At 35.4% G+C, this 26,697-nt stretch overlaps 1 protein-coding gene and 1 long non-coding RNA gene across 7 annotated transcripts in view; one reads left to right on the forward strand and one right to left on the reverse strand.

Moving 5' to 3' along the window:
• The window catches only part of gabrg3 (gamma-aminobutyric acid type A receptor subunit gamma3), a 234,166-nt gene that overhangs the window by 34,232 nt on the left and 173,237 nt on the right, over positions 1-26,697 (reverse strand). For all 6 annotated transcript variants that reach the window (XM_087257620.1, XM_087257622.1, XM_087257624.1 and 3 more), the window contains one exon: positions 14,545-14,627. In XM_087257620.1, coding sequence (XP_087113746.1) covers positions 14,545-14,627 — 83 coding nt within the window. The remainder of the gene's footprint in view (positions 1-14,544; positions 14,628-26,697) is intronic.
• LOC147836431 (uncharacterized) lies at positions 103-5,970 on the forward strand. The gene is made up of 3 exons (XR_015493947.1): positions 103-3,361; positions 3,575-3,694; positions 3,896-5,970. It is a non-coding gene; the product is annotated as an uncharacterized LOC147836431 (long non-coding RNA).

The following is a 26,697-nucleotide window of genomic DNA, read 5'->3' on the forward strand; positions in this document are numbered from 1 at the left end:
TGACCAGCTGAAAGCAGGTCTAAGGTCAGTGCAGAAAATGTTAGTTGTGCACCTTAAACGCATAAACATCACTTAATACACACAGGAATCATTTATTTGTTTGCTGAAAATTAGAACTCAACTTAGATATAGTTTGGAAACAAATCATTTCACTTAACAAATGTAATTAAATATGTAGGCTTATGGATGTCTTCAGGGGAGTGCATAAAACACCGTTTTCTCATTCAAGAAAGTGAAGGAGTAAAGAGTAAAAGTGAAGAGAAAAAGAAATTTAAGAGGTCGAATGAAGGAGTTTCATTCTTTATCCTCACGCTGCAGATGGTCTGTTTAACTGTTTTCTTGCTAGTAAAGATTTTAGTTTTTCCACTTTTAAAGTCCACAATGTAAATAGCAAATGCGCCATGGCACAATGCAACTGACTCCAACGCAATGGGAATGGGAGACTCTGATTGGTTTATTCTTAAAACACACCCTTAACTCATTAAGGGAAAAAGCACAACCTTGTTAGACCATGTGCCATGGCGGAAACCTTAATTTTCCGTTCTTAAAATAACAAAATAGCCCTATATGTCACCCCCCCCCCCCCCCCCCTAGATTTTTCACAGTATGTCTGATAATATTTTTTATTCTTTATTCTTAAGATATGTGTTGAAAAATCCTCTCTCCTTTAATCAGAAATTGGGGAAAAAAATAAACAGGGGGCTAATAAGTCAGGGGGGCTAATAAATCTGACTTCAACTGTATTTAATGTCATTGTTAAAAATAAAATATTTTGGAAAATGCACGTTTAAAATTAGGATGGATGGAAGGATTGATGAATAGATTAGCATCATTGCTTCACAGCAATACTGATAATCCTTACCAACACCTCTGACATAACAATTTTAGGAGATCAGCATGTGCTTTTTAATTTTCTGTTGAAAAAAACATTGCAGACAGAAGTAGATGATCAAAAACGAATCACAGAAGTCCCACCATCATTTAAAATGCCCACTTTATTTAATGAATAGATTCTGTCCTAGATCAGCACTATAATTGGCGTCTGAGAGTATAGCTTAATTTGAAACATAACATCCTCCCTTTGTTGAACTCACAATATTAATGATTACTTTTTTTTTAATCAAAGCTTGGAAACAGGAAAGAGTTCATTTCTTTCTAGTCATATATAGCACATTTTTATTTAAACTTTCAGTTGAATAAAGTTTTTATCATCTTTTATTTTATGTTTGCAAACCTTTGATGATGCTATAACCAAATAGAGATAATAGGCAGGTCATCTAATTTCACACATCTTTCAAGTCATGATAATGAAAGTGATTGGATCCTATAAATTACTAGAGAGCATTAAACAGAATGAGAAAAGATGTTTTTGAAGTCCAAATCTTCTTACAGCACTTGAAACATTGAAAAGATTTACCCACAAGATTGAAGAGAACATAAAGCAACGTAATAAGAGAATAGAAAAGAGCAGAGAATTTCCTAATACTGACACAAAAAAGACAGGTTTATTGTGATTTACAGTGTATTTGCTCCACAGACAAAGCAAAGTATGCTAAATAGGCTGCCAAACAAATTTGACTTTAAAAATTATTAACTAATTTATTTGTATGTTTTATGCTAATTTGCAAATTTTGGTAATTTTGTGTCACCTGTTGCTTCTTCAGTCTCACACATTATTGCGTGCATTAATGAGAGCAAATTATTCTCTGGGAGCTTATCTGTTAATAATCTCCAACATCCATCTAGGTCTGTTTTTGACCATCCCTTGAAAATGACCAATAAATGATCTGGCATGTCTGAGGGAAAGTGCCATCAGAGCATGAGAGCGTTTATAACTGCCTCTATGCAGAGTAAAAAGGCTTTGATGGAAATGGTAATGTCTTCCCCTCCAAGCGAATCCATGAAGGGGAGTCAAAGCAATTCGTTGAGTTAATGGCACTAAGGTGATTCTGGGCGGCAGCTACCATTGGTTAGGGCCACAAAAGGTGGTGTTTGCAGGAATTGTGAGCACAAGTAGCACTTTTCCCACCTTTTAAATGAATCTGAACACTACATCTATCTTTATTACCAACTGTTTCATGAGTTTCATGACCAATGGCTTTTCATCAGGCCTCCAAATGGTTTTTAGGTCATGCTTGTTGATGGATTTTGGTGCATGTCGCATGGACACAATCGGGTTATTGCTTTATCTGAATAACGTTTTGTTTTTTTGTCCATTATAGTATGGCAAGTGGGTAAATAGTTGTTGTTTTTGAGTTCTGACTTCTGTTGTTTATTTTTTTTAACACATTTCACACATTCTTGTAACACAATGTGTATAATCTTTTTTTTCACACAACCTCTATGCAATAAAAAACACACTCCAAAAAATATTGCTGCTGCTGGATCAAACTACTTATTAAAAAAGAGCTGAATCAAAACAATTCTTGAGTTTTTTTTTTTTAGATAACCTTATTGTTGTGTCTTCAATCCACTTAAATTTGTAAAAAAAAAAAAAAAAAAAAAGTGGAAAAAGTTAACAATCTATTTGTGTTGGGACAACATTAAGGAATTGTGTGGAAGACATTATTTTCAACATACAGTGTATGTTAACAAATGAAGATAAGAAACAATAATAATGATAATAATTAGGAAGAACCCAGTTCTGTCATTTTTTGGCAGCGTTATACCTGTGTGTGATTGATTTTCCTAATCTTATGTTCTTAAGAAGATATTAAAACACATTTTTTGCCCTTCAATGTCTCTTAAGGGGCTCCTACTTTAGTGCTCTTAAAATATGTTCTGTATTATTCAGCAGAAAAAAGTCATTCAGGTTTTAAGAAACAACATGAAAGGGATATGTATTAATTAATTAATTCAAAGGAGTCTTGTAGAACAGCTTATTAATTAAAAAAACAAAGGAAGTCACTATTTTTATGAATGGATAATTGATTCAATTTGTTCAGAAACAGGCTTTTGGGATGAAACTACACAGTGTTGCTCTGAATTCACAAATTTTCTGGCTTTGTTTCAATCTATGTTCATTGACGAAAAAGATAAATAAAATACGACATTGTGATTACTCTACATTATAAATCACTTAGTACTAACATTTGTTTTTGAATTGTTGTATAAAATGTTGGCATGAGTGTTTCGTTTTTCTCCACAGTTCAAAAACATGTGGTGAAAAAACTAAATTTTCCATAGTGTGTGTGTGTGTGTGTGTGTGTGTGTGTGTGTGTGTGAATTAGTGTGTATGGATGCTTCCCAGTATTGGGTTGTAGCTGGAAGGGCCTCCACTGTGTAAAACATATGCTGGATTAGTTGGTGGTTCATTCCGCTGTGGCAACCACTGATTAATAAAGATGAACGGATGAATAAAGCCAAAGGAAAATGAATAATTGAATAACTATCACATTTGCAATCATACTCTCACTGATATTTGGCACTCTTGCTTGTGTGCTATTACTAACCTTTGTCATATCATATTTTCTAAAAAATAAAATAACACACCAAACAAATATCTGGCTTTCATAACTTGAATTACACTCAACTGCCACTTTATAAGGTACACCTTAGTAGTACCAGGTTGAAGGTTTTGCCTTCAAAACTGCCTTAATCCTTGGTGGCATACAGTAGCTTCAACAAGGTACTGGAAATATTCTTCAGAGACTTTCATATTGACATGATAGCATCACACAGTTGCTGCAAATTTGTCAGCTGCACATCTATTATTCGAATCTCCCGTTCCACCACATACCAAAGGTGCTCTATTGGATTGGGATCTGGTGACTGTGGAGGCCATTTGTTTCCAATGTTCAGTGTACAAGGCATGATGTATCCATGCTTTCATGCTGTTGATGCCAAATTCTGACCCTACCATTCAAACGTTACAGCAGAAAACGAGACTCATTAGACCAGGCAGTTTCTGAAATACTTAGACCAGCCCTTCTGGCACCAACAACCATGCCACATTCAAAGTCACTTAAATCACTTTTCTTCCCCATTCTGATGCTCGGTTTTAACTGCAGAAGATCATTTTGATAATGTCTACTACATGCCTAAATGCATTGAGCTGCTATCACGAGGTTGGCTGATTAGAAATTTGCGTTAAGTAGTTGGACAGGCGTACCTAATATAGTGGCCGATGAGTGTATACTGTAAATCTATCTGCTTTCTTAAAGAAATCACTATAAAGTGTATGTTTGTAGACTCTCAACACATGTTTTTGTTTGTTTATTTCAAATTCAGAAAATGTATTTAAATTTATAAAAGACTATAAAAATCAGACACTCCATGAAAGTATGTGGGAGCCAAATAGCTGAAGAGTCCCCATTAGAAACACACTGCCAAAAATCACATTAATAATTAAAAGATACGCCACTTGAATGTCATCAGATAATGAAAAAAAATAGCCCATAGCCAGGTGACATCTTTGATAAACACAGGTAGAAAAGTGCCCACTGCTCTCAGGAGTGCTCAACAGACCAAAGCGGACAAACCTGATGCCTGGTGTCAAGGCTGCTAAACACCTGAAAGCTCCCCATTCCCTGCAGGGCAGTACAGACACTCTGGCTGGGGAGCGTTTCATTTGTCTGTTTGTTTATGCACACAGAGACTATAGCACTGTATGTTTGAGTCTGTTAAATATGCTTTAGAGGACAAGCTGCTGTGCTGGGCAGCGAGGTGTGAAATATTAAAATAATCTTTCTGGCAAATTGCTCCTCTCGGGTGCAGACAGGGGAGCGTTTTCTTTGTGACTGATACATGGGCAGGCATTTCAGTCCGAGTACGTTGGCTCCTATGTGGCCGCTAACATGAGAAGGTCCGCAAGGTCCTGCCTGATGGGCATTAACCTTCATTTGCATATCAATTGAATTTAAAATGCAGGGCTTTGAACCCAGCGCTGGTTTTTCAAAAACAAATGGCGAATACTGCAGGGAAATGGAAGAAAGTGGCTTAGAGGTGAAGAAAAGGACCGAGGGTGTCCAGAGGCTTGAGGGATTGCTTAATATAGCTCATTCTCCATCCTCAACAGTGAAAATTTGGCCCATTACTGAGTTTTAAAAGCCCTGTGGAGAAGGCTTTTGACAAAGAGAATTAAAACTCTGCCTAAAAATAACAGAATGAGAATTTTCAATCACAGAATACAGTATAGAAAAGCTCCTTGTTCTGTCAAGTAGGAATAGTACATTATACTAAAAACTGTACATATATTAGAGGAGGTATAAACATATGCAGCCAACAATCTAATTATTTTCCCTTAGAGAAAAAACTCCATCTCAAATTCAACGTTAGATAATAGTTTTAAATATGCCTACACACAAAATTTTGAATTTCAATTTATTTTATTTAACAGAGACGATGATCATTAATAAACAGTAAAACTGTAAATAAGCCAGAGTTAGCCACAGGGGCTAATTTTCATCTTTTGTCCACTGCCAGATTTTAAAAGGCAACCTAAAATCAAAAAACACATCATCACACAAACAGAAAAAGTAAAGTTACAATGTGTAAAAATATAATTTTCGTTAATAAAGTTTTGGTTACGTTTATTCTAGAAAAAATAAACCTTTTTTAGTGTTAATCAGCTCAATTAAGGTCTACATCAGGTCCTTTTTAGCCATGATCATGTAGTAGTTGTGATACTACTACAGTACTTCTGATTCAATATTTATAGCAAATTGGACCATTGAACTACAAAAACACTTAATGTGAAACCTGTCACCCTACTGCATTCACTGCTCAAAAGGTCATCCTGACTGACACATAAAAACAAGTCACAGCTCATTTGATATGCTGCCATGTTTAGAGGCATGACATAATTTGTCCAGACAATAACAGACTGACCTGTAACAAATAATACTAAACATTTCCGCCAAACATATAAAGCTGAAGACTTTGTTAAGAACATTACCAAGTTTGTGACCTTTTTAGAAGAGGTCTATTATTAAACAATGCAGCTTTCAATTTAATGTTGATGAATTTGTGAACAAAAAACAAAGAAAAACAAAACCAAGTATACAAAATCTGGATTAGAAGCTTTATTGTCCCTAAACATGAAACTGCAGTTTGTAAAGATTGTCAAAGAAATTATTAGATTTTAACCACAACATTTTGGCAAGAAACAGCATGTGGTGGAACATTTAGACTACCATTCTGCACTCAAAAAATGACATTTGCTGTTTTTCAGACTACTTTTTTAGATTTTAAATGAGCTGAAACAACACAATTATTCGCTTTTTATTGCAACAACTTAATTGTTAACGTTCAATCCCCTTAAATCTGTAAAACCTAATAACTCAATTCCTACCTGTTTCTCAACAAAAATTGTATGGAACCTAGCATTTTTTATTGAATGTGTATAGAATTTCATTTGTCATTTGAATTTCAAAGGCATCCGCTGTGGAAAACATATGCTGGATATGTTGATGGTTCATTCCGCTGTGGTGACCCCTGATGAATAAAGGGACTACGCCTGAAGAAAATTAAATGATTGACCGTTTTGAATTTTTTTTTTAACACAAGCTCATCTGACAATTAATAATGACCCCTGTTGTTTCAAGAGAAATCTGAACATTAAAAATCAATATATGTCTTTTTTATCAACTGTTTCTGAACCTACCCTGCTCAATAAAAAATGAGACAGTGATGTTATACATCAAGGAAATTAAACAACTGTTGTTTAAGTGCATTAATCAACACATGGACCCCAACTTCTGCTGTGCACCTGCATCTTAGGAACCAGAGTCAAAGACAGCAGTGCACAGAGGCAAAACAGAAAAGACAGATGGTTTGCAAGGCATAAAGGATGTCATCTATGTCGAGACGCATCCCTGTTCAGAGCTGGGAAGGTTGGAGGGCTTACGACATCTCTTATAAGCTACTTATAATGCTGCCCTGACATCTCTACATCTGCAGTTTTGCTCGAGTTTAAACATGCCGAGCAATTGTGATTCACATCAGCATCACACAGGTGATTCCCTCAGTGATCTAAATTCATACCTTCACTGAAGCAATTCCAGCAGCGATCTGGGAGTTGCATGACGTGGCAGTGCAAGATGAGGTTAAATGCCAGGGATATTCCCATCATACTACCACTAATGAAGCCATTCAGAGTAGAAACACCTTCAGAGGATGAGAAATAATTCATGTTATATTGAATGAGCTCTGCTGGAAATTAAGATTCTCCTGCAGCAGCTTGGAAGACAGCTGAAAAGGTGAGTTTCTGAACACTGCCACTCCACAAATATCATGTCAATCAAGTTTTCCAATATGTCTGTGAATGCAAAATTGTCAAGAAGCTTTCAGATGTTTTTATTGTTACTATTATTGTTATAAATATTATTTCTTTGCGAGTAGGGTCCTACTGTCTTTATATCAAGCTAGTTTTAAATACCAAATCGAATGCTAATTCTGACTTCTAAATCTAATTTTCCAGTATTTTATGATTATATTCCATATGATTATGAGTATTTTTATGATTATATTATATGATTATGTTTATATTCCACCCGCTTTAAATGTTCTCACCAAGCGGCAACCTCCTGCTCTCCCTCAGGAAGCCAATACGGAAGTAACTAAAACTGCAATTCATCCGAAATTCCGCTAGTCCTGGCCTCTCCTGGCTCCAAAACAGAGCAAATTTCAATTGAGCCCACTGTTAGAATGGCCAACTTTACAGCAGAAAAAAAGGTGTTTACAGCCTGGTACAAAAAAAGATTTTGGTTAATACAGCTAATATTACCCTTCATGACAACTGTGAGGGGGGTGAATTTTTTTATAACTCATCCGTTTCCTTTATTTTAAGTTTGCATAATTAAGGGAGTGGCCACTTGAGTGACAGCTAGATCTCGCTGGTCGCCGTCACGTCACCTCAGCTGAATCCTGCAGATTAGCCACTGAACTCGGCATATTTATCGTATTTCTGTGTTGTTTTATGTGGCTTTACACAGTCAACTGCCTTTTGGACTTGTTTCCCACAATTATTAGATGGCATGGCATGCTGAGGGCACTTAATTGTGCTCACAAACCATTCACGTGGCCTCCGTTTCCCATGTGAGTAAAGTTATATGCTTATATACCATCTCTGTACATGTATTTGTTTTATTTAAGATCATTTATCGTTTATATTTATATTTAGAGCTGTAATGCACTACAGAATTTGTCAGATTGATTAGCTGTAGGCTCTAGATCAGTCATCTGAAGCGTTGTCATACAGTGTCATGCTGGATTTCATCAATAGTCTCACATTAACTAACACAGACTATATCTAAAGTGTTTGGAAGTAATTCGCGTTTTCCTCCTGTTGAAAAACGTCATAAGAACAATGTTTAGTGGCTCAATGTATTACAGCAGTGTTTTTAAAAGTCTAAACACTTTATTGATATAGTATACAGCCAAGCACAAGTGGTCAGAATACAAACGAGTCACAGGTGATAAAGTATAAAGCATTTCTCCCAAAGTAAAGTGTGTCTGAACCAGGTCCAAGCTAAATGCTAGCAGGTGTCTGTAGCTCCGCTCACTCTCCGCCTCTTTGCCCTTGTTTGGTATCCCGCCGTGGGTGTGATGACGCGTGACCAAAATGGCGACGGTTGGCCGCGCCTACTTGTGGCTTCTTTTGCGCTCTTCAGAAACCTATGGGTGACGTCACGGATACTACGTCCATATATTTTACAGTCTATGGTTCTCACTCAATTGAATGGACATTATCAGTGGTTATCAGCTGATAGATATTGGCCAGTAAGGGCATTTTGCACCTACTGGAAAGCTCCCTCCAAATGGTTAATCAGCTATACTAATGGAGTAGACCCCAGATCCAGATCTGTTTTTACATTACTGTGACAGTTGGGTTTAGGGTTGGGGTAGAGGTAGACGTTAATAAAATACAAATAATGGGAAATTCAAAAAATAATATAAATAATTCTTGTTAACCTCCTGCCACAGATTTATGTGATCTTCAGCTGATTAACCATGTGAATGGATAATAAAAGCATTCTGAGCCTACCAGTAGGTGCAAAAGGCCCCTACTGGCCCATATCTATCAGCTGATAACCACTGATAACACCCATGCAATCGAGTGATAACATTCGAATCAGCTGTTATAATCTGCCCTTTTGGCATTGTTCTATAAAATCTACTTTTTTACTAATCTACAACTATTTAGTAAAAAGCATTGAATTATTTTTACTTTTGTTACACAATTTTTTATAAATAAACTGTAAATTACATGACTTGATTAACCTTTTTTTTTCTTTCCCCAGCTGTTTATGCACACAGACATACGTTTAAACTGATAAGAATGCATATAAGAAAGGTTTATAATGATGAAGAACTGTTGTGAGAGTGACTGACGTGATAAAACAGTTTGTCTTGAAAGTTAGTGAGACACTGGATAAAAGGCTCTCCCTTCTTCTGAAAAGCAAATGGAAGCAGCAGCTCATTTGCATTTAAAGAGACTCACAATAACAGCCTCTGTTTACAGTACTTCCAGTCCACTGGACATTTACAGGATATAGGCATGGGCTAGTATAAGTTTCTGATGGTATGATAACCTTGGATAAAAATTGAACAAAATTTAAAGAAACATTTACAATATTTTGGAGCAGTAAACATGTCAGGCTGAATAGGTAAAATTAATTACTGACGTCTGCTCTCTTTATTAGTTTCAAAAACACAGATTTCTTTGCAACACATAAAAAATACATTTAAAAACCTTACCTATACATTAGGAACAGTGTAACAGAACATTTTAGCAGTATTAAAACCTTGATTTTTCTAAACCGCAGTAAACCTTGAAACCCGTTATCATCCCTTGCCTAACAATACATTAACTGTAGAGTTATTTAAACATAAACATTCAGATAAACTCTATAGAATGCGTGTATATATATATATATATATATATAGATGCAGTGGCGCAGTGGGCACATTCGCTTCACAGCAAGAAGGTTGCTGGGTCGCTGGTTCGATCCTCGGCTCAGTTGGCATTTCTGTGTGGAGTTTGCATGTTCTCCCTGCGTTCGCGTGAGTTTTCTCCGGGTACTCCGGTTTCTCCCACAGTCCAAAGACATGCGGTACAGGTGAATTGGGTAGGCTAAATTGTCCGTAGTGTATGAGTGTGTGTGTGAATGTGTGTGTGGATGTTCCCAGAGATGGGTTGCAGCTGGAAGGGCATCTGCAGCGTAAAAAACTTGCTGGATAAGTTGGCTGTTCATTGCACTGTGGTGACCCCGGATTAATAAAGGGACTAAGCCGACAAGAAAATGAATGAATATATATGTATATATATATATATATATATATATATATACACATATGTGTGTGTGTGTGTGTGTGTATATTACATCTTGTAAAAGGGTGAATAATGCGTAAAAAAAAATCATATAATATGTAATATAAAATTATATAATAATAATAAAATAAAGCAAAGTCACCCAAGCTTTTTCTGTATCCAAAGTACCTTAATTAGCAAGGGTCAAGAACTCTTTTATCAACACCATATAAAAAAAGAGTTAATGAACTCACATAATACTGTTTAGCATTATCACTAGCAATGACATTTTAAAATTTATTAATTTTGAGTGAGATGAGAAAGGAACACTGTTGAAGAAATATCCTCTTTATATATTTAGCACATCAAATTTTTTTTTTCCTAAGCATCCAATGGAATTAGCACACCTCCTCTGAACGAAGAGATTTGAACAATGTCAAAAACTATTTGCAAAAAAAAAAAGACAAAGGTCTGAGTCTGAGATCAAAAGTCTTCACAGCAATGAAGAGCAACTAAATATTTCGACATGTAGGGCATTCTTCTGTGTTTCAAGTCAATAAAGTCAAGGCCAAGCTTTCAGGCATATTACAAAGCAAATCAAAACTACACAAATGATCAGCAAACACACAAACAAAGGCAACTATCAATATTCAATAGCTTATTAGACACAATACTAAATCTTTAATAATGCAATCGCTGGGAATAAAAAAAAAAAGCAAAACGTTTCTTAGAGTGTCATTTTCTAAATAAAACAGATTTTTGAACAACACTTTGCCTCATGAACTGTATTAAATATACACTACCTGACAAAAGTCTAATAGCTTGAGTTCTAGTTGATCATTTGGTTTCAGAAGTGGCTTATATGAAAGGCAAAGGCGTCAAGATTACACTTATTTTACCTAAATAAAATATGATCATGCCTTGATTTTTAATAATTTAATTAGGTCAGTAAGGTTTGACTTTGCTCAGACAAAAGTCTTGTCACTTAACAGTAATAAGTATAGTATATAAAGTCACTGTGCAGTGAAAAAAGAATTAATATTCTGATTGACTCCCATGAGCTTGGAGGACTGCATCCATACATCTCTGCGATGACTCAAATAACTTATTAATAAAGTCACCTGGAACAGCAAAGAAAGCGTTCTTGCAGGACTCCCAGAGTTCACCAGGTTTTGTTGGATTCATCTTTAACACCTTCTCTCCTTCATCTTACCCCAGACATGCTTAATAATGTTCATGTCTTGTGACTGGGCTGGCCAATCCTGGAGGACCTTGACCTTCTCTGCTTTCAGGAACTTTGATGTTGAGGCTGAAGTATGAGCCTGTGGGGTTTGTAATGTACAGTAATTGGCAGCACAATTGTCTTACCTCAGGCTGTTGATGTTCCCATCCAATCTGCAAATCTCTCGTATACCACCATACCGAATGTAACCACAAACCATAATTTTTTTTTCATTCAAAAACTTGACTGATTTCTGTAAGAATCTTGGGTCCATGTGGGTTCCAATAGGTCTTCTGAAGTATTTGTGATGACTGGGATGCAGTGTAACAGACGATTCACTTAAAAAAAAAAGTCTACCTTCTGCCACTTTTCCAAATGATTAACTAGAATTCAAGTTATTATTTGTTGTGCTTACAACTGGGATCAACGACAAAACTTTTGTCAGTTAGTGTATTGTTGAAAAAGGGTTTTGCAAATAGGTGTTGGAACAGGATGACATACAGAGCATGGCACCGTAAATGAGTATTAAAAAAAAACTTGTTAGAAAGCCCTGATATCTGTATTAAGGTAGAAACAAAGGCTGGGTGAGAATCGGAAGTGAGAAAGCATATTACGCAGGGACACAAACTTTTCCAATTTTCCTACGTCCTTCCTTGCCTGGACTCTTAACACCACAGATGCATCACCTATTACCCATCACCCTTGAGTAATGCCATTCATGACACCCTACTAATGAAGCCAGGCTTCAAGAGCCCATCGGACATGCAGAGTAATTACCAGCCTAGCTGTGCCCTTGGTGTATACATACAATGAAATCCCCGGCTTAGTTTCAATGTAAGAGAATATATGGAGAGCAGAAATTAGATATTACTTTATAAAGCGTGAAATCCTAATTAGCTGTGACACACTCCCTACAGCAATGCTGCGTCTGCTCTCAGAACAGTGCACTTGCAATGCTATCCAGAAAATCCAATTTTACAGTCTAAATATCACTTCTGATAGTCTTTCTCAGTTAAAGGGGTCATTTTCTTTACTTCTCCTGATTTATTTTTCATATGTAATATGTTAGTATTTTTGTGTGCGCCAAATTTCATTTCTCACAAGCTATTTCCTCCCTTCCTCAGCTTTAAATTAATCTACATTTTTGGATTGCCTCCAAATGCGTGTTTCACATGTGAAATATTATCAAATATAGCTTGAACTGCTTTTACAATAGGTCTGGTTTACTTTTTAGAAATGTATTAGTGCTGTTATTATGGAAGAAATGTGGTAAAATACAAATCATACATCAAAACCAATGGCTACAGAGGACTTTCAGAATATTTCACCAACAATCTAAGCCATTTTGTTTTTTAAACTGCACATTTACTGCATAAGAAGACAATCGAGCAAACTGCTTTGAGCATATAAAAAGATCAAAGTTGCTTATGCAACACTAAATATAAATGCATTATGAAAACTGCCATACATGATTGCATTGTTTCCCATGACTATAAGAAATATTGCAAAATTTACTTATATAGCCAAATACATAGTGCCGTTTTCAGGTGAAATGAACACTACAGTGGCAATAATACCAATAATAACACCAATAATACAGATATAAATAATGCAACTAATGATAACTAAGCAGATTACCAATGCTTATTTTTGCATGGTTCCTTGCATTATAGGATAGCAGGCCTATAGCCGACCTGGTCAAAAGGGTGGTTCTTTTTTTTTCTAGAAGCGGACCTTTTTGCAGTTATTCACCTCATGTTCTATTTAATTATGAGATTTAAATACTGCATTTTAGCAGAAAAAAAAAGAATCTATTAATGTTTTAAATAAAAAAACTGTGGTCTATTGTTATTTAATAGGCAAATAGCAAACTGGCCAGTACATTTGACTGTTCTCAGTCATAATTTGGCATTTGAATGTAAAAAAAACCCCTAAATAATAATAATAATAATAATAATAATAATAATAATAATAATAATAATAATAATGTAAAGCTTCATGATTTTTCTAACCTCTCTTTTAAAAAAAGTACATTTGAAAATTCATGGATAACAATTATAGCCAAATTAGAGTTCAAATTGATTTTAATATGGGCGTTTTTTGATGCTTCACACCTTTTATTGGTCTTTTTTCTTTCAAGAATAAGGTCCAAGATTTAAAATAAAAGTTACTTGTAAAATGTTTTCTCTATTTAAAAACAATAAAGTAGCGAAAGGAATCTCTTACATTGTGTATTGTATGTTTTCTTGCACAGCTGGATGTGAAGAATATTTGTTAGCATTGACCAAAACTGATCAGCTGAAGTCACATCGAAGAGCCAGCCAACAGAGGATTCCGTTTGGTCTTAAAGCCTTTTCATTAGATTATTTTCACTATTTATGATGATTTAACAGTCAAAATAAGACAAATGAGCTCATGGATGGTACAAATTCTTTTGAAACCACCCAAACCCCCTCTGGCCACGGGCCTGGATAGTTCACCCAAAACTGAAAATTCTGTCATTATTTTCTCATCCATTACTTCAGCTAAACCTGTTTGATTTTTTTCTTCTTCTGTTGAACACAAAAGAAGATATTTTGAAGAAAGCTGGAATCCTGTAACCATTGACTTCCATAATATTAGTTTTTCCTTTTATGGAAGTCTATGGTTACTGGTTTTTAGCTTTTTATCAAAATATCTTCTTTTGTGTTCAGCAGAATAAAGAATATCATAAAGGTTTCAATTATATCTGGATGCAACATTTGTGATGCAAGCTGAGATTGCATTGCTCACAGATGCATTGTCAGACACAATGCACTCAGTGGAGCTAGTTACGACACTGTGAGGGGTAGGGTTAGGTGAGCACATAAAAAGTCAGCTTAGATTGCATCTGCACCAAGTCTGCAGCCAGACCTCTCTTTAAAGCTTTGGAAACCCTTAATGAGGAGTAACTTTTCATTTTTTTGGGGGTGAACTGTCCCTTTATTGTTAACAACCAAATGACAATGACAATCAAAACATCCATAACTATGAGAAATGAAAGGAAGAGATAAAGCTTTGAATCTGTGAAGGTTAATGAAAGGATACTCACAGCTGGAAAAGATGAGGGGGCAGGAGTGTTCATCCATGGGAAAGTTATGAAGCTGAAGCTGGCACTCTGCATTAATAGTCAATCTAAACAAAAGAAGCAAAAAGCACGTTAAAAATAGAGATTTGTCAGTATATTATAAAGCAAAAGAAGAGAAAAATAAACCATTTTACCCATGACAAGTTTTGTATATCTATATATATAGATATACTATATATTGAAATATCTAACACCAATTTATGTATTCCTCCCAAACATTTAGAAGCACTGAAGGATTACATGATGGTGTTTGGTAACATTTTAACAAGGGCTGAGTAATAATAAGTACACAACTTATTTCACTTTTGATTTTCAGGATGAGAAACTGGCAGTTAGATGAAGTTTGTTTGACAGATGTCTTCTCAGAATAATTCTCAGGTGAAATCAATGACGTGCGTAGCGTCTGTTTCACGCAGTAGTTTAGGATTTAGAAAGTTTTAATTATTATCTCCCACGGGAAGAATATAATGAACCACAGCTGTGATGACTGCATGCTTATTAACCATATAGCATGAATAAGTATGACAATGTTAATATGACTCAGAAAAATTGCTTTCCCCTCTCATGACATCTCTGTATCTATGAAGCCTGAAAAATGTGATTATGAAAAATGAGGCGTATTTTCATCAGAATACATGGCAATTAATTTTGTTTTTGTTGTTAGTAACAGTATCTGCCAGGAAGATTTATTATTTTTAATAGTTTTTAGGGCCATCTTTATAATAGTTTTATTAGATGTATGTGCTGTCTTTTATGTCCCGTACTTTAATAAACATCTACTTCAATCAGACTGCTACCAAAAATGCAATTTAGACATTGTTTCTAAACGCTTATGTGTCAACATGAGAATAATGCAGCAACATACGCTCACCGGCCGCTTTAATAGGTACACGTCCAACTATTCATTAATGTAAATTTTTAATCAGGCAATCACAAGGCAGCAGCTCAATGCATTTAGGAATGCAGACATGGTCAAGATGAGTTCAAACCGAGCATCAGAACGCGGAAGAAAGGTGATTTGAGTGACTTTGAACGTGGCATGGTTGTTGGTGCCAGACGGGCTGGTCTGAGTATTTCAGAAACGGCTGATCTACTGGGATTTTCACACACAACCATCTCTAGGGGGTTGCAGAGAATGGTCCGAAAAAGAGAAAATATCCAGTGAGCGGCAGTTCTGTGGGTGCAAATGCCTTTATAATGCCAGAGGTCAGAGAAGAATGACTGGTTCGAGCTGATAGAAAGGCAACAACTCAAATAACCACATTACAGCCGAGGTATAAAGAGGAGCATCTCTGAACGCACAACACGTTGAACCTTGAGGCAGATGGGCTACAGAAGACCACACTGGGTGCCACTCCTGTCAGTTAAGAACAGGAAACTGAGACTACAATTGCACAGGTTCATCAAGATCGTCGAATGGTAGGGTCAGAATTTGGCATCAACAACATGAAAGCATGGATCCATCCAGCTTTGTATCAACGGTTCAGGCTGCTGGTGGTGTAATGGTGTAGGGGATATTTTCTTGGCATGCTTTGGGCCCATTAGCACCAATTGATTATCATGTCATCACCACAGCCCACCTGAGAAATGTTGCTGACCATGTCTATCCTTTTATGACCACAGTGTTCCCATCTTCTGATGGCTACTTCCAGCAGGATAACGCGCCATGTGATAAAGCGTGAATCATCTCAGAATGGCTTCTTAAAACTATCATGCTAATATGGACCAAAATCCCTGGGGAATATGTCCAGTACCTTGTTGAACCTATGGCATGGAGGATTGTGGCAAAAGAAGGTCCAACCCGGTTTTAGTAAGTTGTACCTAATAAAGTGACCAGTAAGTGTATAAAACCAAGACTATTTATCAGGGCTTGCATCTATGATTTAATCCTGAAAATTTGCCTATACTTTTTAATTTTGCCAAGAGTGATTTTTTAAATTAAATCAAAATTTAAAATTAAATTTAAAAATTTTAATTAAAATCAATTTAAATTCACTTCGTAAAACATATGGTGGATAAGTTGGCGGTTGCTTGCGCTGTGGCGACTCCAGATTTATAAAGGGACTAAGACAAAAATTTAATTTAATTTAATTTAATTTAATTTAATTTAATTTAATTTAATTTAATTTAATTTAATTTAATTTAATTTTTGTCTTAGTCCCTTTATAAATCTGAAGTCGCCACAGCGCAAGGAACCGCCAACTTATCCACCATATGTTTTACGAAGTGAATGCCTTTCCAGCAGCAGCCCATCCAACAAGAACATCCAAACTCCACACAGAAATGCCAACTGACCCAGCCGAGGCTCGAACTAGTGAACCAGAATTTATTATCATTTAATTTAATTTTAAAACAGTGGCGCAGTAGGTAGTGCTGTTGCCACACAGCAAGAAAGTCGCTGGTTTGAGCCTTAGCTGGGTCAGTTGGCGTTTCTGTGTGGAGTTTGCATGTTCTCCCTGCGTTCTCGTGGGTTTCCTCCGGGTGCTCCGGTTTCCCCCACAGTCCAAAGACTATTGGTGAATTGGGTAAGCTAAAATTGTCCGTAGTGTATGTGTGTGAATAAGTGTGTATGGATGTTTCCCAGAGATGGGTTGCAACTGGAAGGGCATCCTCTGCGTAAAACAAATGCTGGATAAGTTGGCAGTTCATTCCGCTGTACCGAAATATAATAAAAAGGAAATAAAATGAAATAATTAACTAAAAATATAACTATTTTAGTAACAACAGTGATAATTGCAAAAAATAATTGCATTTTGTTAATAGTTATATAATAGTTACAATAGTTAGGTTATTTTCTAAAAATGTAGACAATATTTATATTTTAATTTATATCACAAACTGTCTATATTGCATTAGATGATTTCCAGCTCGTTATTGTTTTATGAGTTTGAGACATTAAACACACCTTTATTCTGAACTCTGCAAACATTAACATGATAAACAAACATCGAGCAGATTATTGATAAACTCCAGCTCCTAAAGTAAAACTGTTGAATTGCCTGTAGAAAATTTGAAGCGAATAGACAAACAGACACACAGAGCTCTGTCGGCTGTTTAAACACAATCCCTTGCTTCAGCGAGTAACACAGCTCTAGTGGATAATTGGCTTACTGCGGAAACCTTAGTCCTTGCAAATTTGTGACAAAGAAGCCATCATGGTAAATATTGCCATATTGGTAAACAAACGCCCCGACAGCACATATTAAGCATTATAGAAAGCTATGGCAAATCAAATTCCTCATGTCTTAAGCTCAGACCTGAATCAAAGCCACCGAGTCGCAGCTCAGAAAACACACAAATTCCAGCATTGTTTACTTCAAAGCTCCGATGACTGCAATTAAAATAGAGAGTGACATTTCATAGTCTCCACTAGCATTTTCCATTCACAATCATCCTAAATACCACTGCCGCGTGTCTGCTGTGTCACCGAATATCGATCATGAGCTCCATATGGGAGCATCTAGTTAGCCTTTGTTCCAGATTGGCTTTATCTGCAGAGTTTACCCCTCAGCATCAGTGCTGTTTCTCTTGATGCCAAGGAAATATTTCACGGAGCGCTGGAGACGGCATGATGCAGTCTCTCCACTGGCCTGTGAAATTTCCTCTGATACAAATAGATGTGCTGGTCTTAAGGCAGCTGAGGGATACCTGAATAGGCCATCACACTGCCTGAGATGTACAATATTCAGTAGATGTTTTCCCCAAAAAAGTTCTCTGCTGACAAAAGAGTGATGTTTTTTTTTTCTTTGTGCAGTGTTGTTTAGATCACCTTACTACTTGTGAATCTTAAAGAATATCTGGCATATGTTTGGAAAGATACTCTACATAAAACAGGATTTATTACAATGTGTAGGCCGAATAGCTCCATTCACTGAATATCTTCATTCAGTAGTTACAAAAGTTGCTCTAATTTGAGCAGCACTCCTGGAGCATACCTGCAAACACTCATGTTTTTCCTGGGAGTCTCCCATCTTTCAGACACATTTCCGGCCACCTTTTCATTTAGTTATTTCTCCTGGAAAACAACCGTAATTTCACTCTGCCCACAGTTCTCAGCTTTTTAGTACAGTCTGTAACCCTTTGAGTTGCCAACTTTGGTGTAGTATCTGATCGCAGCAGTCACCAGAAACCCAGTCCATAGTACAGTTATTAACACCACAGTACAGTTACTAACCCGGTTCTCAACTTTGTTGACACACAGCACCATTTATTTTGCTTTATTTAACAAATAATGCACAGTCAGCTTCCCCCATCCCAAGAGCCACTGTCAGTGTGTAATCCGATTGCAAAGATGAAATATAAAGGAATGTGCTGTTCTGTTGGTCATGCTCCTATACAACCCAACTTAATACTTATGCTTTTTAATGTGATCTTTTATTCCCTCTCTATGTGTACTCACATATTTGCAACAAGGCTCTTGCTCATGTATTACTGTTCTGTGTTGTAATATTACTGGAAATAAATTTTAACCCCTGTGCACTGTTCATATTTACTATCCTTTTGTTATGTTACATATAAAAACATCCACTGAATTAAACTGCTGTAAAAATGCAGCATATATATATATATATATATATATATATATATATATATATATATATATATATATATATATATATATATATATATATATATATATATTTATATTTATTTATTTATTTATTTTGCATATCTGTTAATCAACCTCAGCCTTGATCAAAACTACTAAATTGTTAAGAAAAATTAACTAATAAACTCTTTTAATTGCCAATTTCACAAATGCTTGTGACAAACACACAAAATAACTTAATTGTGAATTGGATTTTTAAATTATTATTTTTTTTTTTGCTTTTATCACAGTCATGGACATGTGAATGATTAGTGAATAATTGGATTTGATGCATTGTTAGTTTTTCATTTTTTCTCTATTAATTTACTGTTGGTGGCTGTATTTGCCCCATTGACTACCATTATAACCACATTTGATGGTGCATACTGTAAATACACAGTCTTTGTTTTGTTTACTCCATGTAGTTCTGAGAGCTGAGATGCACATTTAGTTTTTTTCAGACACATCAAGTGCATAAAGGTCACTCTTACACTCTCACACGCACAGACACACATACACACACTTTAATTTGTTGTTATACTTCAAAAAATCGAGAAACTAAGCTTTTTTGCACAAGCCTATCTAAAGGGATAATGCTGCCAACTGATGATCAACAGCAAAAATTACAACAAAAAAATTACTCTTCCCAACAGAGAAAACCACAAACAATCAAAAACGCATGATTATATGGTGTCATGGTTTTGTAATTAAAAAATGTTGTTATAATAGAAAGTCAATGAGGCAAAAACAGCCACCAACAGTAAATTAGGGGGAAAAACATTGAATTAAAGGTAGTATTGTTTCACATGTCCAAGAATTTGATAAAAGGTAAAAAAGGTAAAAAAGGTTAATTTATGCAACAAAAAATAAACAAAAAAATAAATAAATAAATAATAATAATAATTATTATTATTATTTATCTCGTGCATTTTTACAGTTTAATTCAGTGGATGTTTTCATCCCTAACATAACAGAAGGGTCGTAAATTTTCCCAGAGTGTATCCTTGACTTATCACAGTTAAACAAGATCATAGATAGTTCATGTTTGATGTCTCTGCAGAGCCAATTTGGTGTAAGATTGTTTACATTTTATGCTAATATGCGTGCAACATATTAACATTTTTAAGAAACTTTAAACGTTTCATCATCAGCACTCACGCAGAATGCATATGCAAATTAACAAGCCTAGGAACAAATGGTTGTAAAATTTTATTTGGGAATGTAACTTTCTCATTGATCATCTCAGCTTCTGGGAGTTCCAATACCATCCTTATGAAAGCTGGTAACCAAGGCTGCCACCCTGAGAGTTCCTATGCAGAGATCACAGAAGATGTAGACCCATGTCTTTTTCAACCACACTCCAAGCTGTGCCAGGCTCTGACCTTGTCTTTCCATTCATCAAACATCCTCAAACCTGTTCTCTCTCACCAACTTTAGCAAAGATCAACTGGAACCTCAACAAACTGCATCAGCACTCTTTTTAAACAGCAGGAGACTGCAAGTATTAAACTTTGTCTTGTCTTGGTAACAGATACAATAAATATCACTAAAACCATTTTGCTAAGAAAACTGAATATCAAAATTAATTAATATTTTAATTAGTTACAAAACTAACTGGTTAAACTTAGAGAAAGATGTGCACATTGTTAAAAAAATTCAAAAAAATTAAAATCTAACTGGCTTAACTTGGGCACCACAGGGGCTAAGAGGTTATCACTGTCGCCTCACAGCAAGAAGGTTGCCCAGCTGGACCAGAAGTTTGCAAGTTCAACTTGGTTAAACTTAATCTGAAATTTACTGTATACTCAAATTCATCTGAGATTAATGTTAAATTAAGGCTTTGTCATATAATTTGTATTAATAATAAATGTTTTTTTGCATTTAAACTTCTTTAAATTGGTTAACTTTATCTAAATGAGCCATTTTTTTGCAAGAAGTTCTCTAGTACTTAAAAAAAATACATTCACTTAGTAGTGGACAAGATCAATTGTTTTTTCTTTAAATTAAATCAAATAAAAGCAGCCTTGGTGACCATAAGTGACTTTAATTATAAGTTTGAAAAACTTATATAATTATATCCTATATATTAATTATATCCTTTTCTTTATAAAAGAAGATCACGGTGAAATGCCATTCAGTTTCTAGAAAGTCATGTTTTTCAGACAAAAATACGTAGTGTAGCAGTAACGAGATGTGTGAAATTAAATTGAAACTGAAAATTAGGCTATGCAAAAGTTTCGGCACCCTCTCTTTTGTTTGAATTTCAAAACCTGGAGTCACTTAATGCTGATAGATTAAAACAGAAAATTAATTTGAGCGACACAGTGAATCTTAACAATCCTAACACAGGTGAAACCAATCATGAAAGGAGATATTTAGGATAACTGATTGCTAGTTGTGCTTCTGCTTATTGTGAACCTGAAAGTAGCAACATTGTAACCTTAAGTGAACTTCCAAATGGCCTAAAACCTAGGATAATTCATCAACATGAATTAGCAGAATGATGCTGAAAGCCATCACAAAGGTTTAAAGTCTCTATCTCCACAGTCAGAAATATAGTAAGAAAATGGAAGGCCACAGGAACCGTTCTTGTGAAGGAAAAATGTGCTAGACCTAGAAAAATATCTAAAAGGCAAAGGCCTTTCACGAAGAATGGTCACAGAAAAACCACAGACCACCTCCAAAGAGCTTCAGGAAAATCTTGCTGCTAATAATGTCATTGAACATCGTTCCACAGTTCAGCACACTCTTAGAACAAAGAACAGCTTAATAAAAGGCAATGTGGAAAAAGCCTTGTCTGCATTCTGCAACAAGTAGAGTCAATTAAGGTATGACAAAGCTGACTCATTTTGGAAAAATATACTGTGGGCAGATGCCACAACCATAAACACTTTGCATGACGGAAAAAGAACACAGCATTCCAGTAGAAGAACATGCTCCCTACTGTAAAATATGGTGGAGGATCCATCATGCTGTGCAGATGTGCGGCAAGCACTGGTACTAGAAATCTTGTCAGAGTTAAAGGTTGCATGGATTCCGCCCAGTATCAGCAGATTCTGAAGAACAATGTTCAGGAATCAGTCAAGAGGCTGACGTTATACCTGGGTTGGATGTTTCAGCAGGACAATTATCCAAAGCACAGTTCCCGGTCTACCAAGGAATTCATGCTCAGACATGATACAATGTTCTAGAATGGCCATCTCAGTCCCCAGACTAGAACATCATTAAAAATCTATGGATTGTTTTGAAAAGAGCCGTTTACATTGCACCCATCAAACCTGACTGAACTGGAGAAATTTTGGAGGAAGAATGGTCGAAAATGCCTTCAGCAAGAATTCATGGACTTATCCTTGGCTATAAGAAACGTCTACAAGCTTATATTACAGCAAAAAGTGCCTCTACAAAATGTTGAAGTTACTATTCTGTTGAGGTGGCCAAAGTTTTGCACCTGTCTGTTTTTGTTATGACTTAAATTGCATTGCATCTGTTGATTAAATAAATTTTGTGTCAAAACTGAAATGTTGCTTTCTCCCTAGGGTATAAAATATATCCAAAAAAATTGCTGATTTTTAAACGCCAGCAGTCTGTTTACAGTTATGAAAATTATCCCGGATGCACAAACTTTTGCACAAAACTGTACCTTTACAAAAGAGACAAAATTTGTACTCCACGGGTCCACGTTGATAGAGAAAGTCTACATATTAGTATCTAAAAGGTAGACAACTTTTGAAATGGTAGTGAGTCATGACAGCTTTTGTATTCTTATTTCTGATAGTGATGAACGTCTTTGTAATCGTTGTATAACAGCAATATAAAAGCAATCCTGCAATACTGTAGCTTTTGCTGGCGTGAAAGTGCTTCATTGTTCTTTGCTGGATTTCTGCCAACTCTCAGTTTATTTATGTGAACATTTGGCCTTTAAGTTGTGACTCTACCTATGCAGACAAGGTCTTGATCTTGCTGTTGTTCTCATTGGGACAAGCTCTTCTGATGGGACAGCTTGAAAAGGACATGACAAGCAACGTAGCAGTGTGCGTTTGGATGTCCCGATTTGAATAAGTAGGACAGAGTCGACTTCAGTGGACACCCACTCATCTGACTATATTTGGAAAAGCGCAGCTATACTTTCAGACTTATGCACAGATAACAACAGACAAGTTGCATGTGACAGACCCATATTTCTCACATTCCACTTTTCTCTTCAAATCATAGTCGAAGCCTTAACTTGACACTGGAATTCAAATGAGGAAGACAGATTTCATGCATTCTGTAACTTGATGTTGTTAACTAGCAGCTTTGGGCTCTGTTGGTGCAGCCGACGCTGGGATTATGCTTAACTGCTGGAAAAATTGTGTGAAACATTTGCTTACATTTTCAGCAGTGTTAGTTTGCAATAAGCAAAGATGCTTTTTTTCGGTGCACCCCAGTCTGCTGTGATGATACATATGTATTTATAATGAGAAGAGCCAGAGGCGTATACTGTAATTCACATTACTGCACTCATTAGTAATGTCTACAGTGGTGTTAGCACATGCTCTCTCTGTGGTGAAAGAAGTAGAAGAAAAAACAAATTATACAGATTCACTTCATTTTTAAATGTGGTATTCTATGGTATTTTGCGCATATATTAAATGTGTCCTTTGTAATTAATTTAGTGTATTTATAATAACTATGTATTTTTCCTGAGCAATAGGTTCAAATAAAATACTGACTATTTGAGAATATGGAGAAATAGTCATGCCCAACTGAGCCTGGTTTCTCACACTGCAAAAAAATGCTTTTCTTACTTATATTTTTTCTTATTTCTAGTCCAAATATCTAATATTTCTTATATCAAGAAGCATTTTCTAGGCAAGCAAAACATATTGTCTTATTTTCAGAAATATTATGCCAAAATTAAGTGAGTTTTCCTTAAAACAAGTTAAATAATCTGCCAATGGGGTAAGCAAATTAATCTTGTTTTTCCTTTTGACATAAGATTATTTTGCTTACCCCATTGGCAGATTATTTAACTTATTTTAAGGAAAACTCACTTAATTTTGGCATATTATATCTTAAAACAAGACAGTATGTTTTGCTTGTCTAGAAAATTCCACTTGATTTAAGAGTTTTGAGATATTTGGACTAGAAACAAGACAAAAAAATCTAAGTAAGAAAAGCATTTTTTGCAGTGCACAAGGTCTTTTCCTTCACTTTCGTCAATTGGTGAAGTTTTGTTCCTCGCCACTGTCGCCACCGGCTTGCTTGGTTTAGAACTTGTGGAGCTGCGCATCGATGAATTTGCTCTTCAGTGTTTGGACTTTCAGCAGTGAAATTTAAACCACACTGAACTGAACTAAATTGAACTTTACTCTGATATCTGGACTGACAGTTTCAATTTGCGAATATTCAATTTCGCATAGTCGCAAATGCGAGTACATTACACCTCTTCTTTACTCTTTTCACTGGCTACCCGTTAGGCTCAGAATTTATTTTAGACTACTTTTGTTTGTTTTTAATGCAGTTAATTATCTTGCACCTTTATATTTATCTGGGATTTTAAAGGTTCATAAACCGAACAGAGCCCTACGATCATCACGTCAGTTGTTGCTGGAGGCTGCTGCTTATGCTTTTTGAGATCACACGCCAAGGCCACCCCTGTGTAAACTCTGGCCACCCCTGTGGTCACAATATGATTTTGCTCTTGATATTCATGTCAGTGTAATTACAAGAATTCACAATATTTCAATAATAAAAAATAAAAAAATGCAGCCACTAAATATTGTGGATTGATTGCTGTTTCTGACGTAGCTGATTCACTGCCCCTTCCCAATCATCGTTGACAGCATGCACACATGCACCTTCAACAGGCAGCATAGCAATTTCTTAAGAAACTTTAACGGGTATGTATGTCACATTTATGTCTTCACTTAAGTGATGAAGTATTCTATGTTCTCTGTTGACTTTTATAGTTAAATACTAAATGTGTTACGTTACTTAACAGGGCTGGGAATTAGGTCATTTTGATTTGCATTGTTTAATGTTTTCGCTTTTTTATGGAACTTTCGCTTAAATTCCTTTTAAGGAATAAATTGTGATATTTAAAGAGTAATTCATTAAATGAACTAAAACAACTTTATTTTATTCAAAAGAAACTAAATATAACATTACACTGAATACGTTTTTTTGGGCCACCCCAAGATTTAGTGTGCCCTCTTCTGGGCACCCCTAAGAAAACTTTCTGAGGGCGCCACTGCCCCCACCCTCTGCCTTTCCTGAACCCAACTGCAGTGTTTTCAAAAGCAATGCAGAAAAGGAAAAGCTGCCTGATTTTTACAATGTTTTCAGATCTTACCACGTTCTCAGCCTGTTATTTATTTGTTTATTTGTTTTTAAAACTTTGTTTGGTAACACTTTAGAATAACTATCCGTTATAACTAGTTATTAGACCATTAATAAACTGTTAGTTAACAAATTTTAAATGACTTGTTAAATAAAAGTTAATAGTTTGTTAATTATTTACAACTGTGCCTTATAGATGGGCAATGGATAACTTACAAGCCGTTAGTTGACAAGTTGTAAATGACTTCTTAACTGTATTTTAATGATTTATAACTATACCTCATAAATTATTAAAAGATCATGAACAAGCTGTTAGTAAATTACTTAATAAAGACTTGTTAAGTATCAGTTAATAGTGTATATATGTTATTGGGACGTTATTCTAAAGTTGCAGCTATTTTTCATTTATTAACTTTTAGTAAATGAGGAATAGTTGCAACTTTAGAATAACGTCCCAATAACATGCTTAAGCTAATAACTAACACTTAACTATTATATTTACTCATACTTTACAGACGAGAGTTGTTCATCGTTTGTTAACCATCTACTAATACCAGTGAATCTTTGTAGAACTGCAAATGGATGGAATAAGTTCAAGCTACAGAAATTTGATGTAATATTTAAAATATAAAATGTTTGTTTCGAAACTTTGTTCCACTTATAGGTTTTTCTGTGTGCTGTGTTTTACCAAAGAAACTGCACAGATGAAATGTTAAACGTTGTGTTTAATGTATAGAAACACACATACTGAACCATCACATGGCAGTACAGCAGTATGCAAGAAAACAAACCCATGAAGTGCTAAACATGGAAACAAAATAAATACAAATTTTAAATTACACCAGTGGTCTAATAAAAAAGTTTCACTGGTGTTATTAGATGGTGAACAACTGATCTGTAAAGTGTGAGTAAATATAATAGTTAAGTGATAGTTATTAGCTCAAGCATGTTATTGGGACGTTATTCTAAAGTTGCAACTATTCCTCATTTACTAACAATTAATAAATGAAAAATAGCTGCAACTTTAGAATAACGTCCCAATAACATATATACACTATTAACTGATACTTAACAAGCCTTTATTAAGTTATTTACTAACAGCTTGCTCATGATCTATTACTAATTGATTAGGTATATTTATAAATCATTAAAATACAGTTAAGAAGTCATTTACAACTTGTCAACTAACAGCTTGTAAGTTATCTATT

The sequence above is a fragment of the Danio rerio genome, chromosome 6 (genome assembly GCF_052040795.2).
Source record: "Danio rerio strain M-AB ecotype USA chromosome 6, GRCz13ab, whole genome shotgun sequence".
NCBI lineage: Eukaryota > Metazoa > Chordata > Actinopteri > Cypriniformes > Danionidae > Danio > Danio rerio.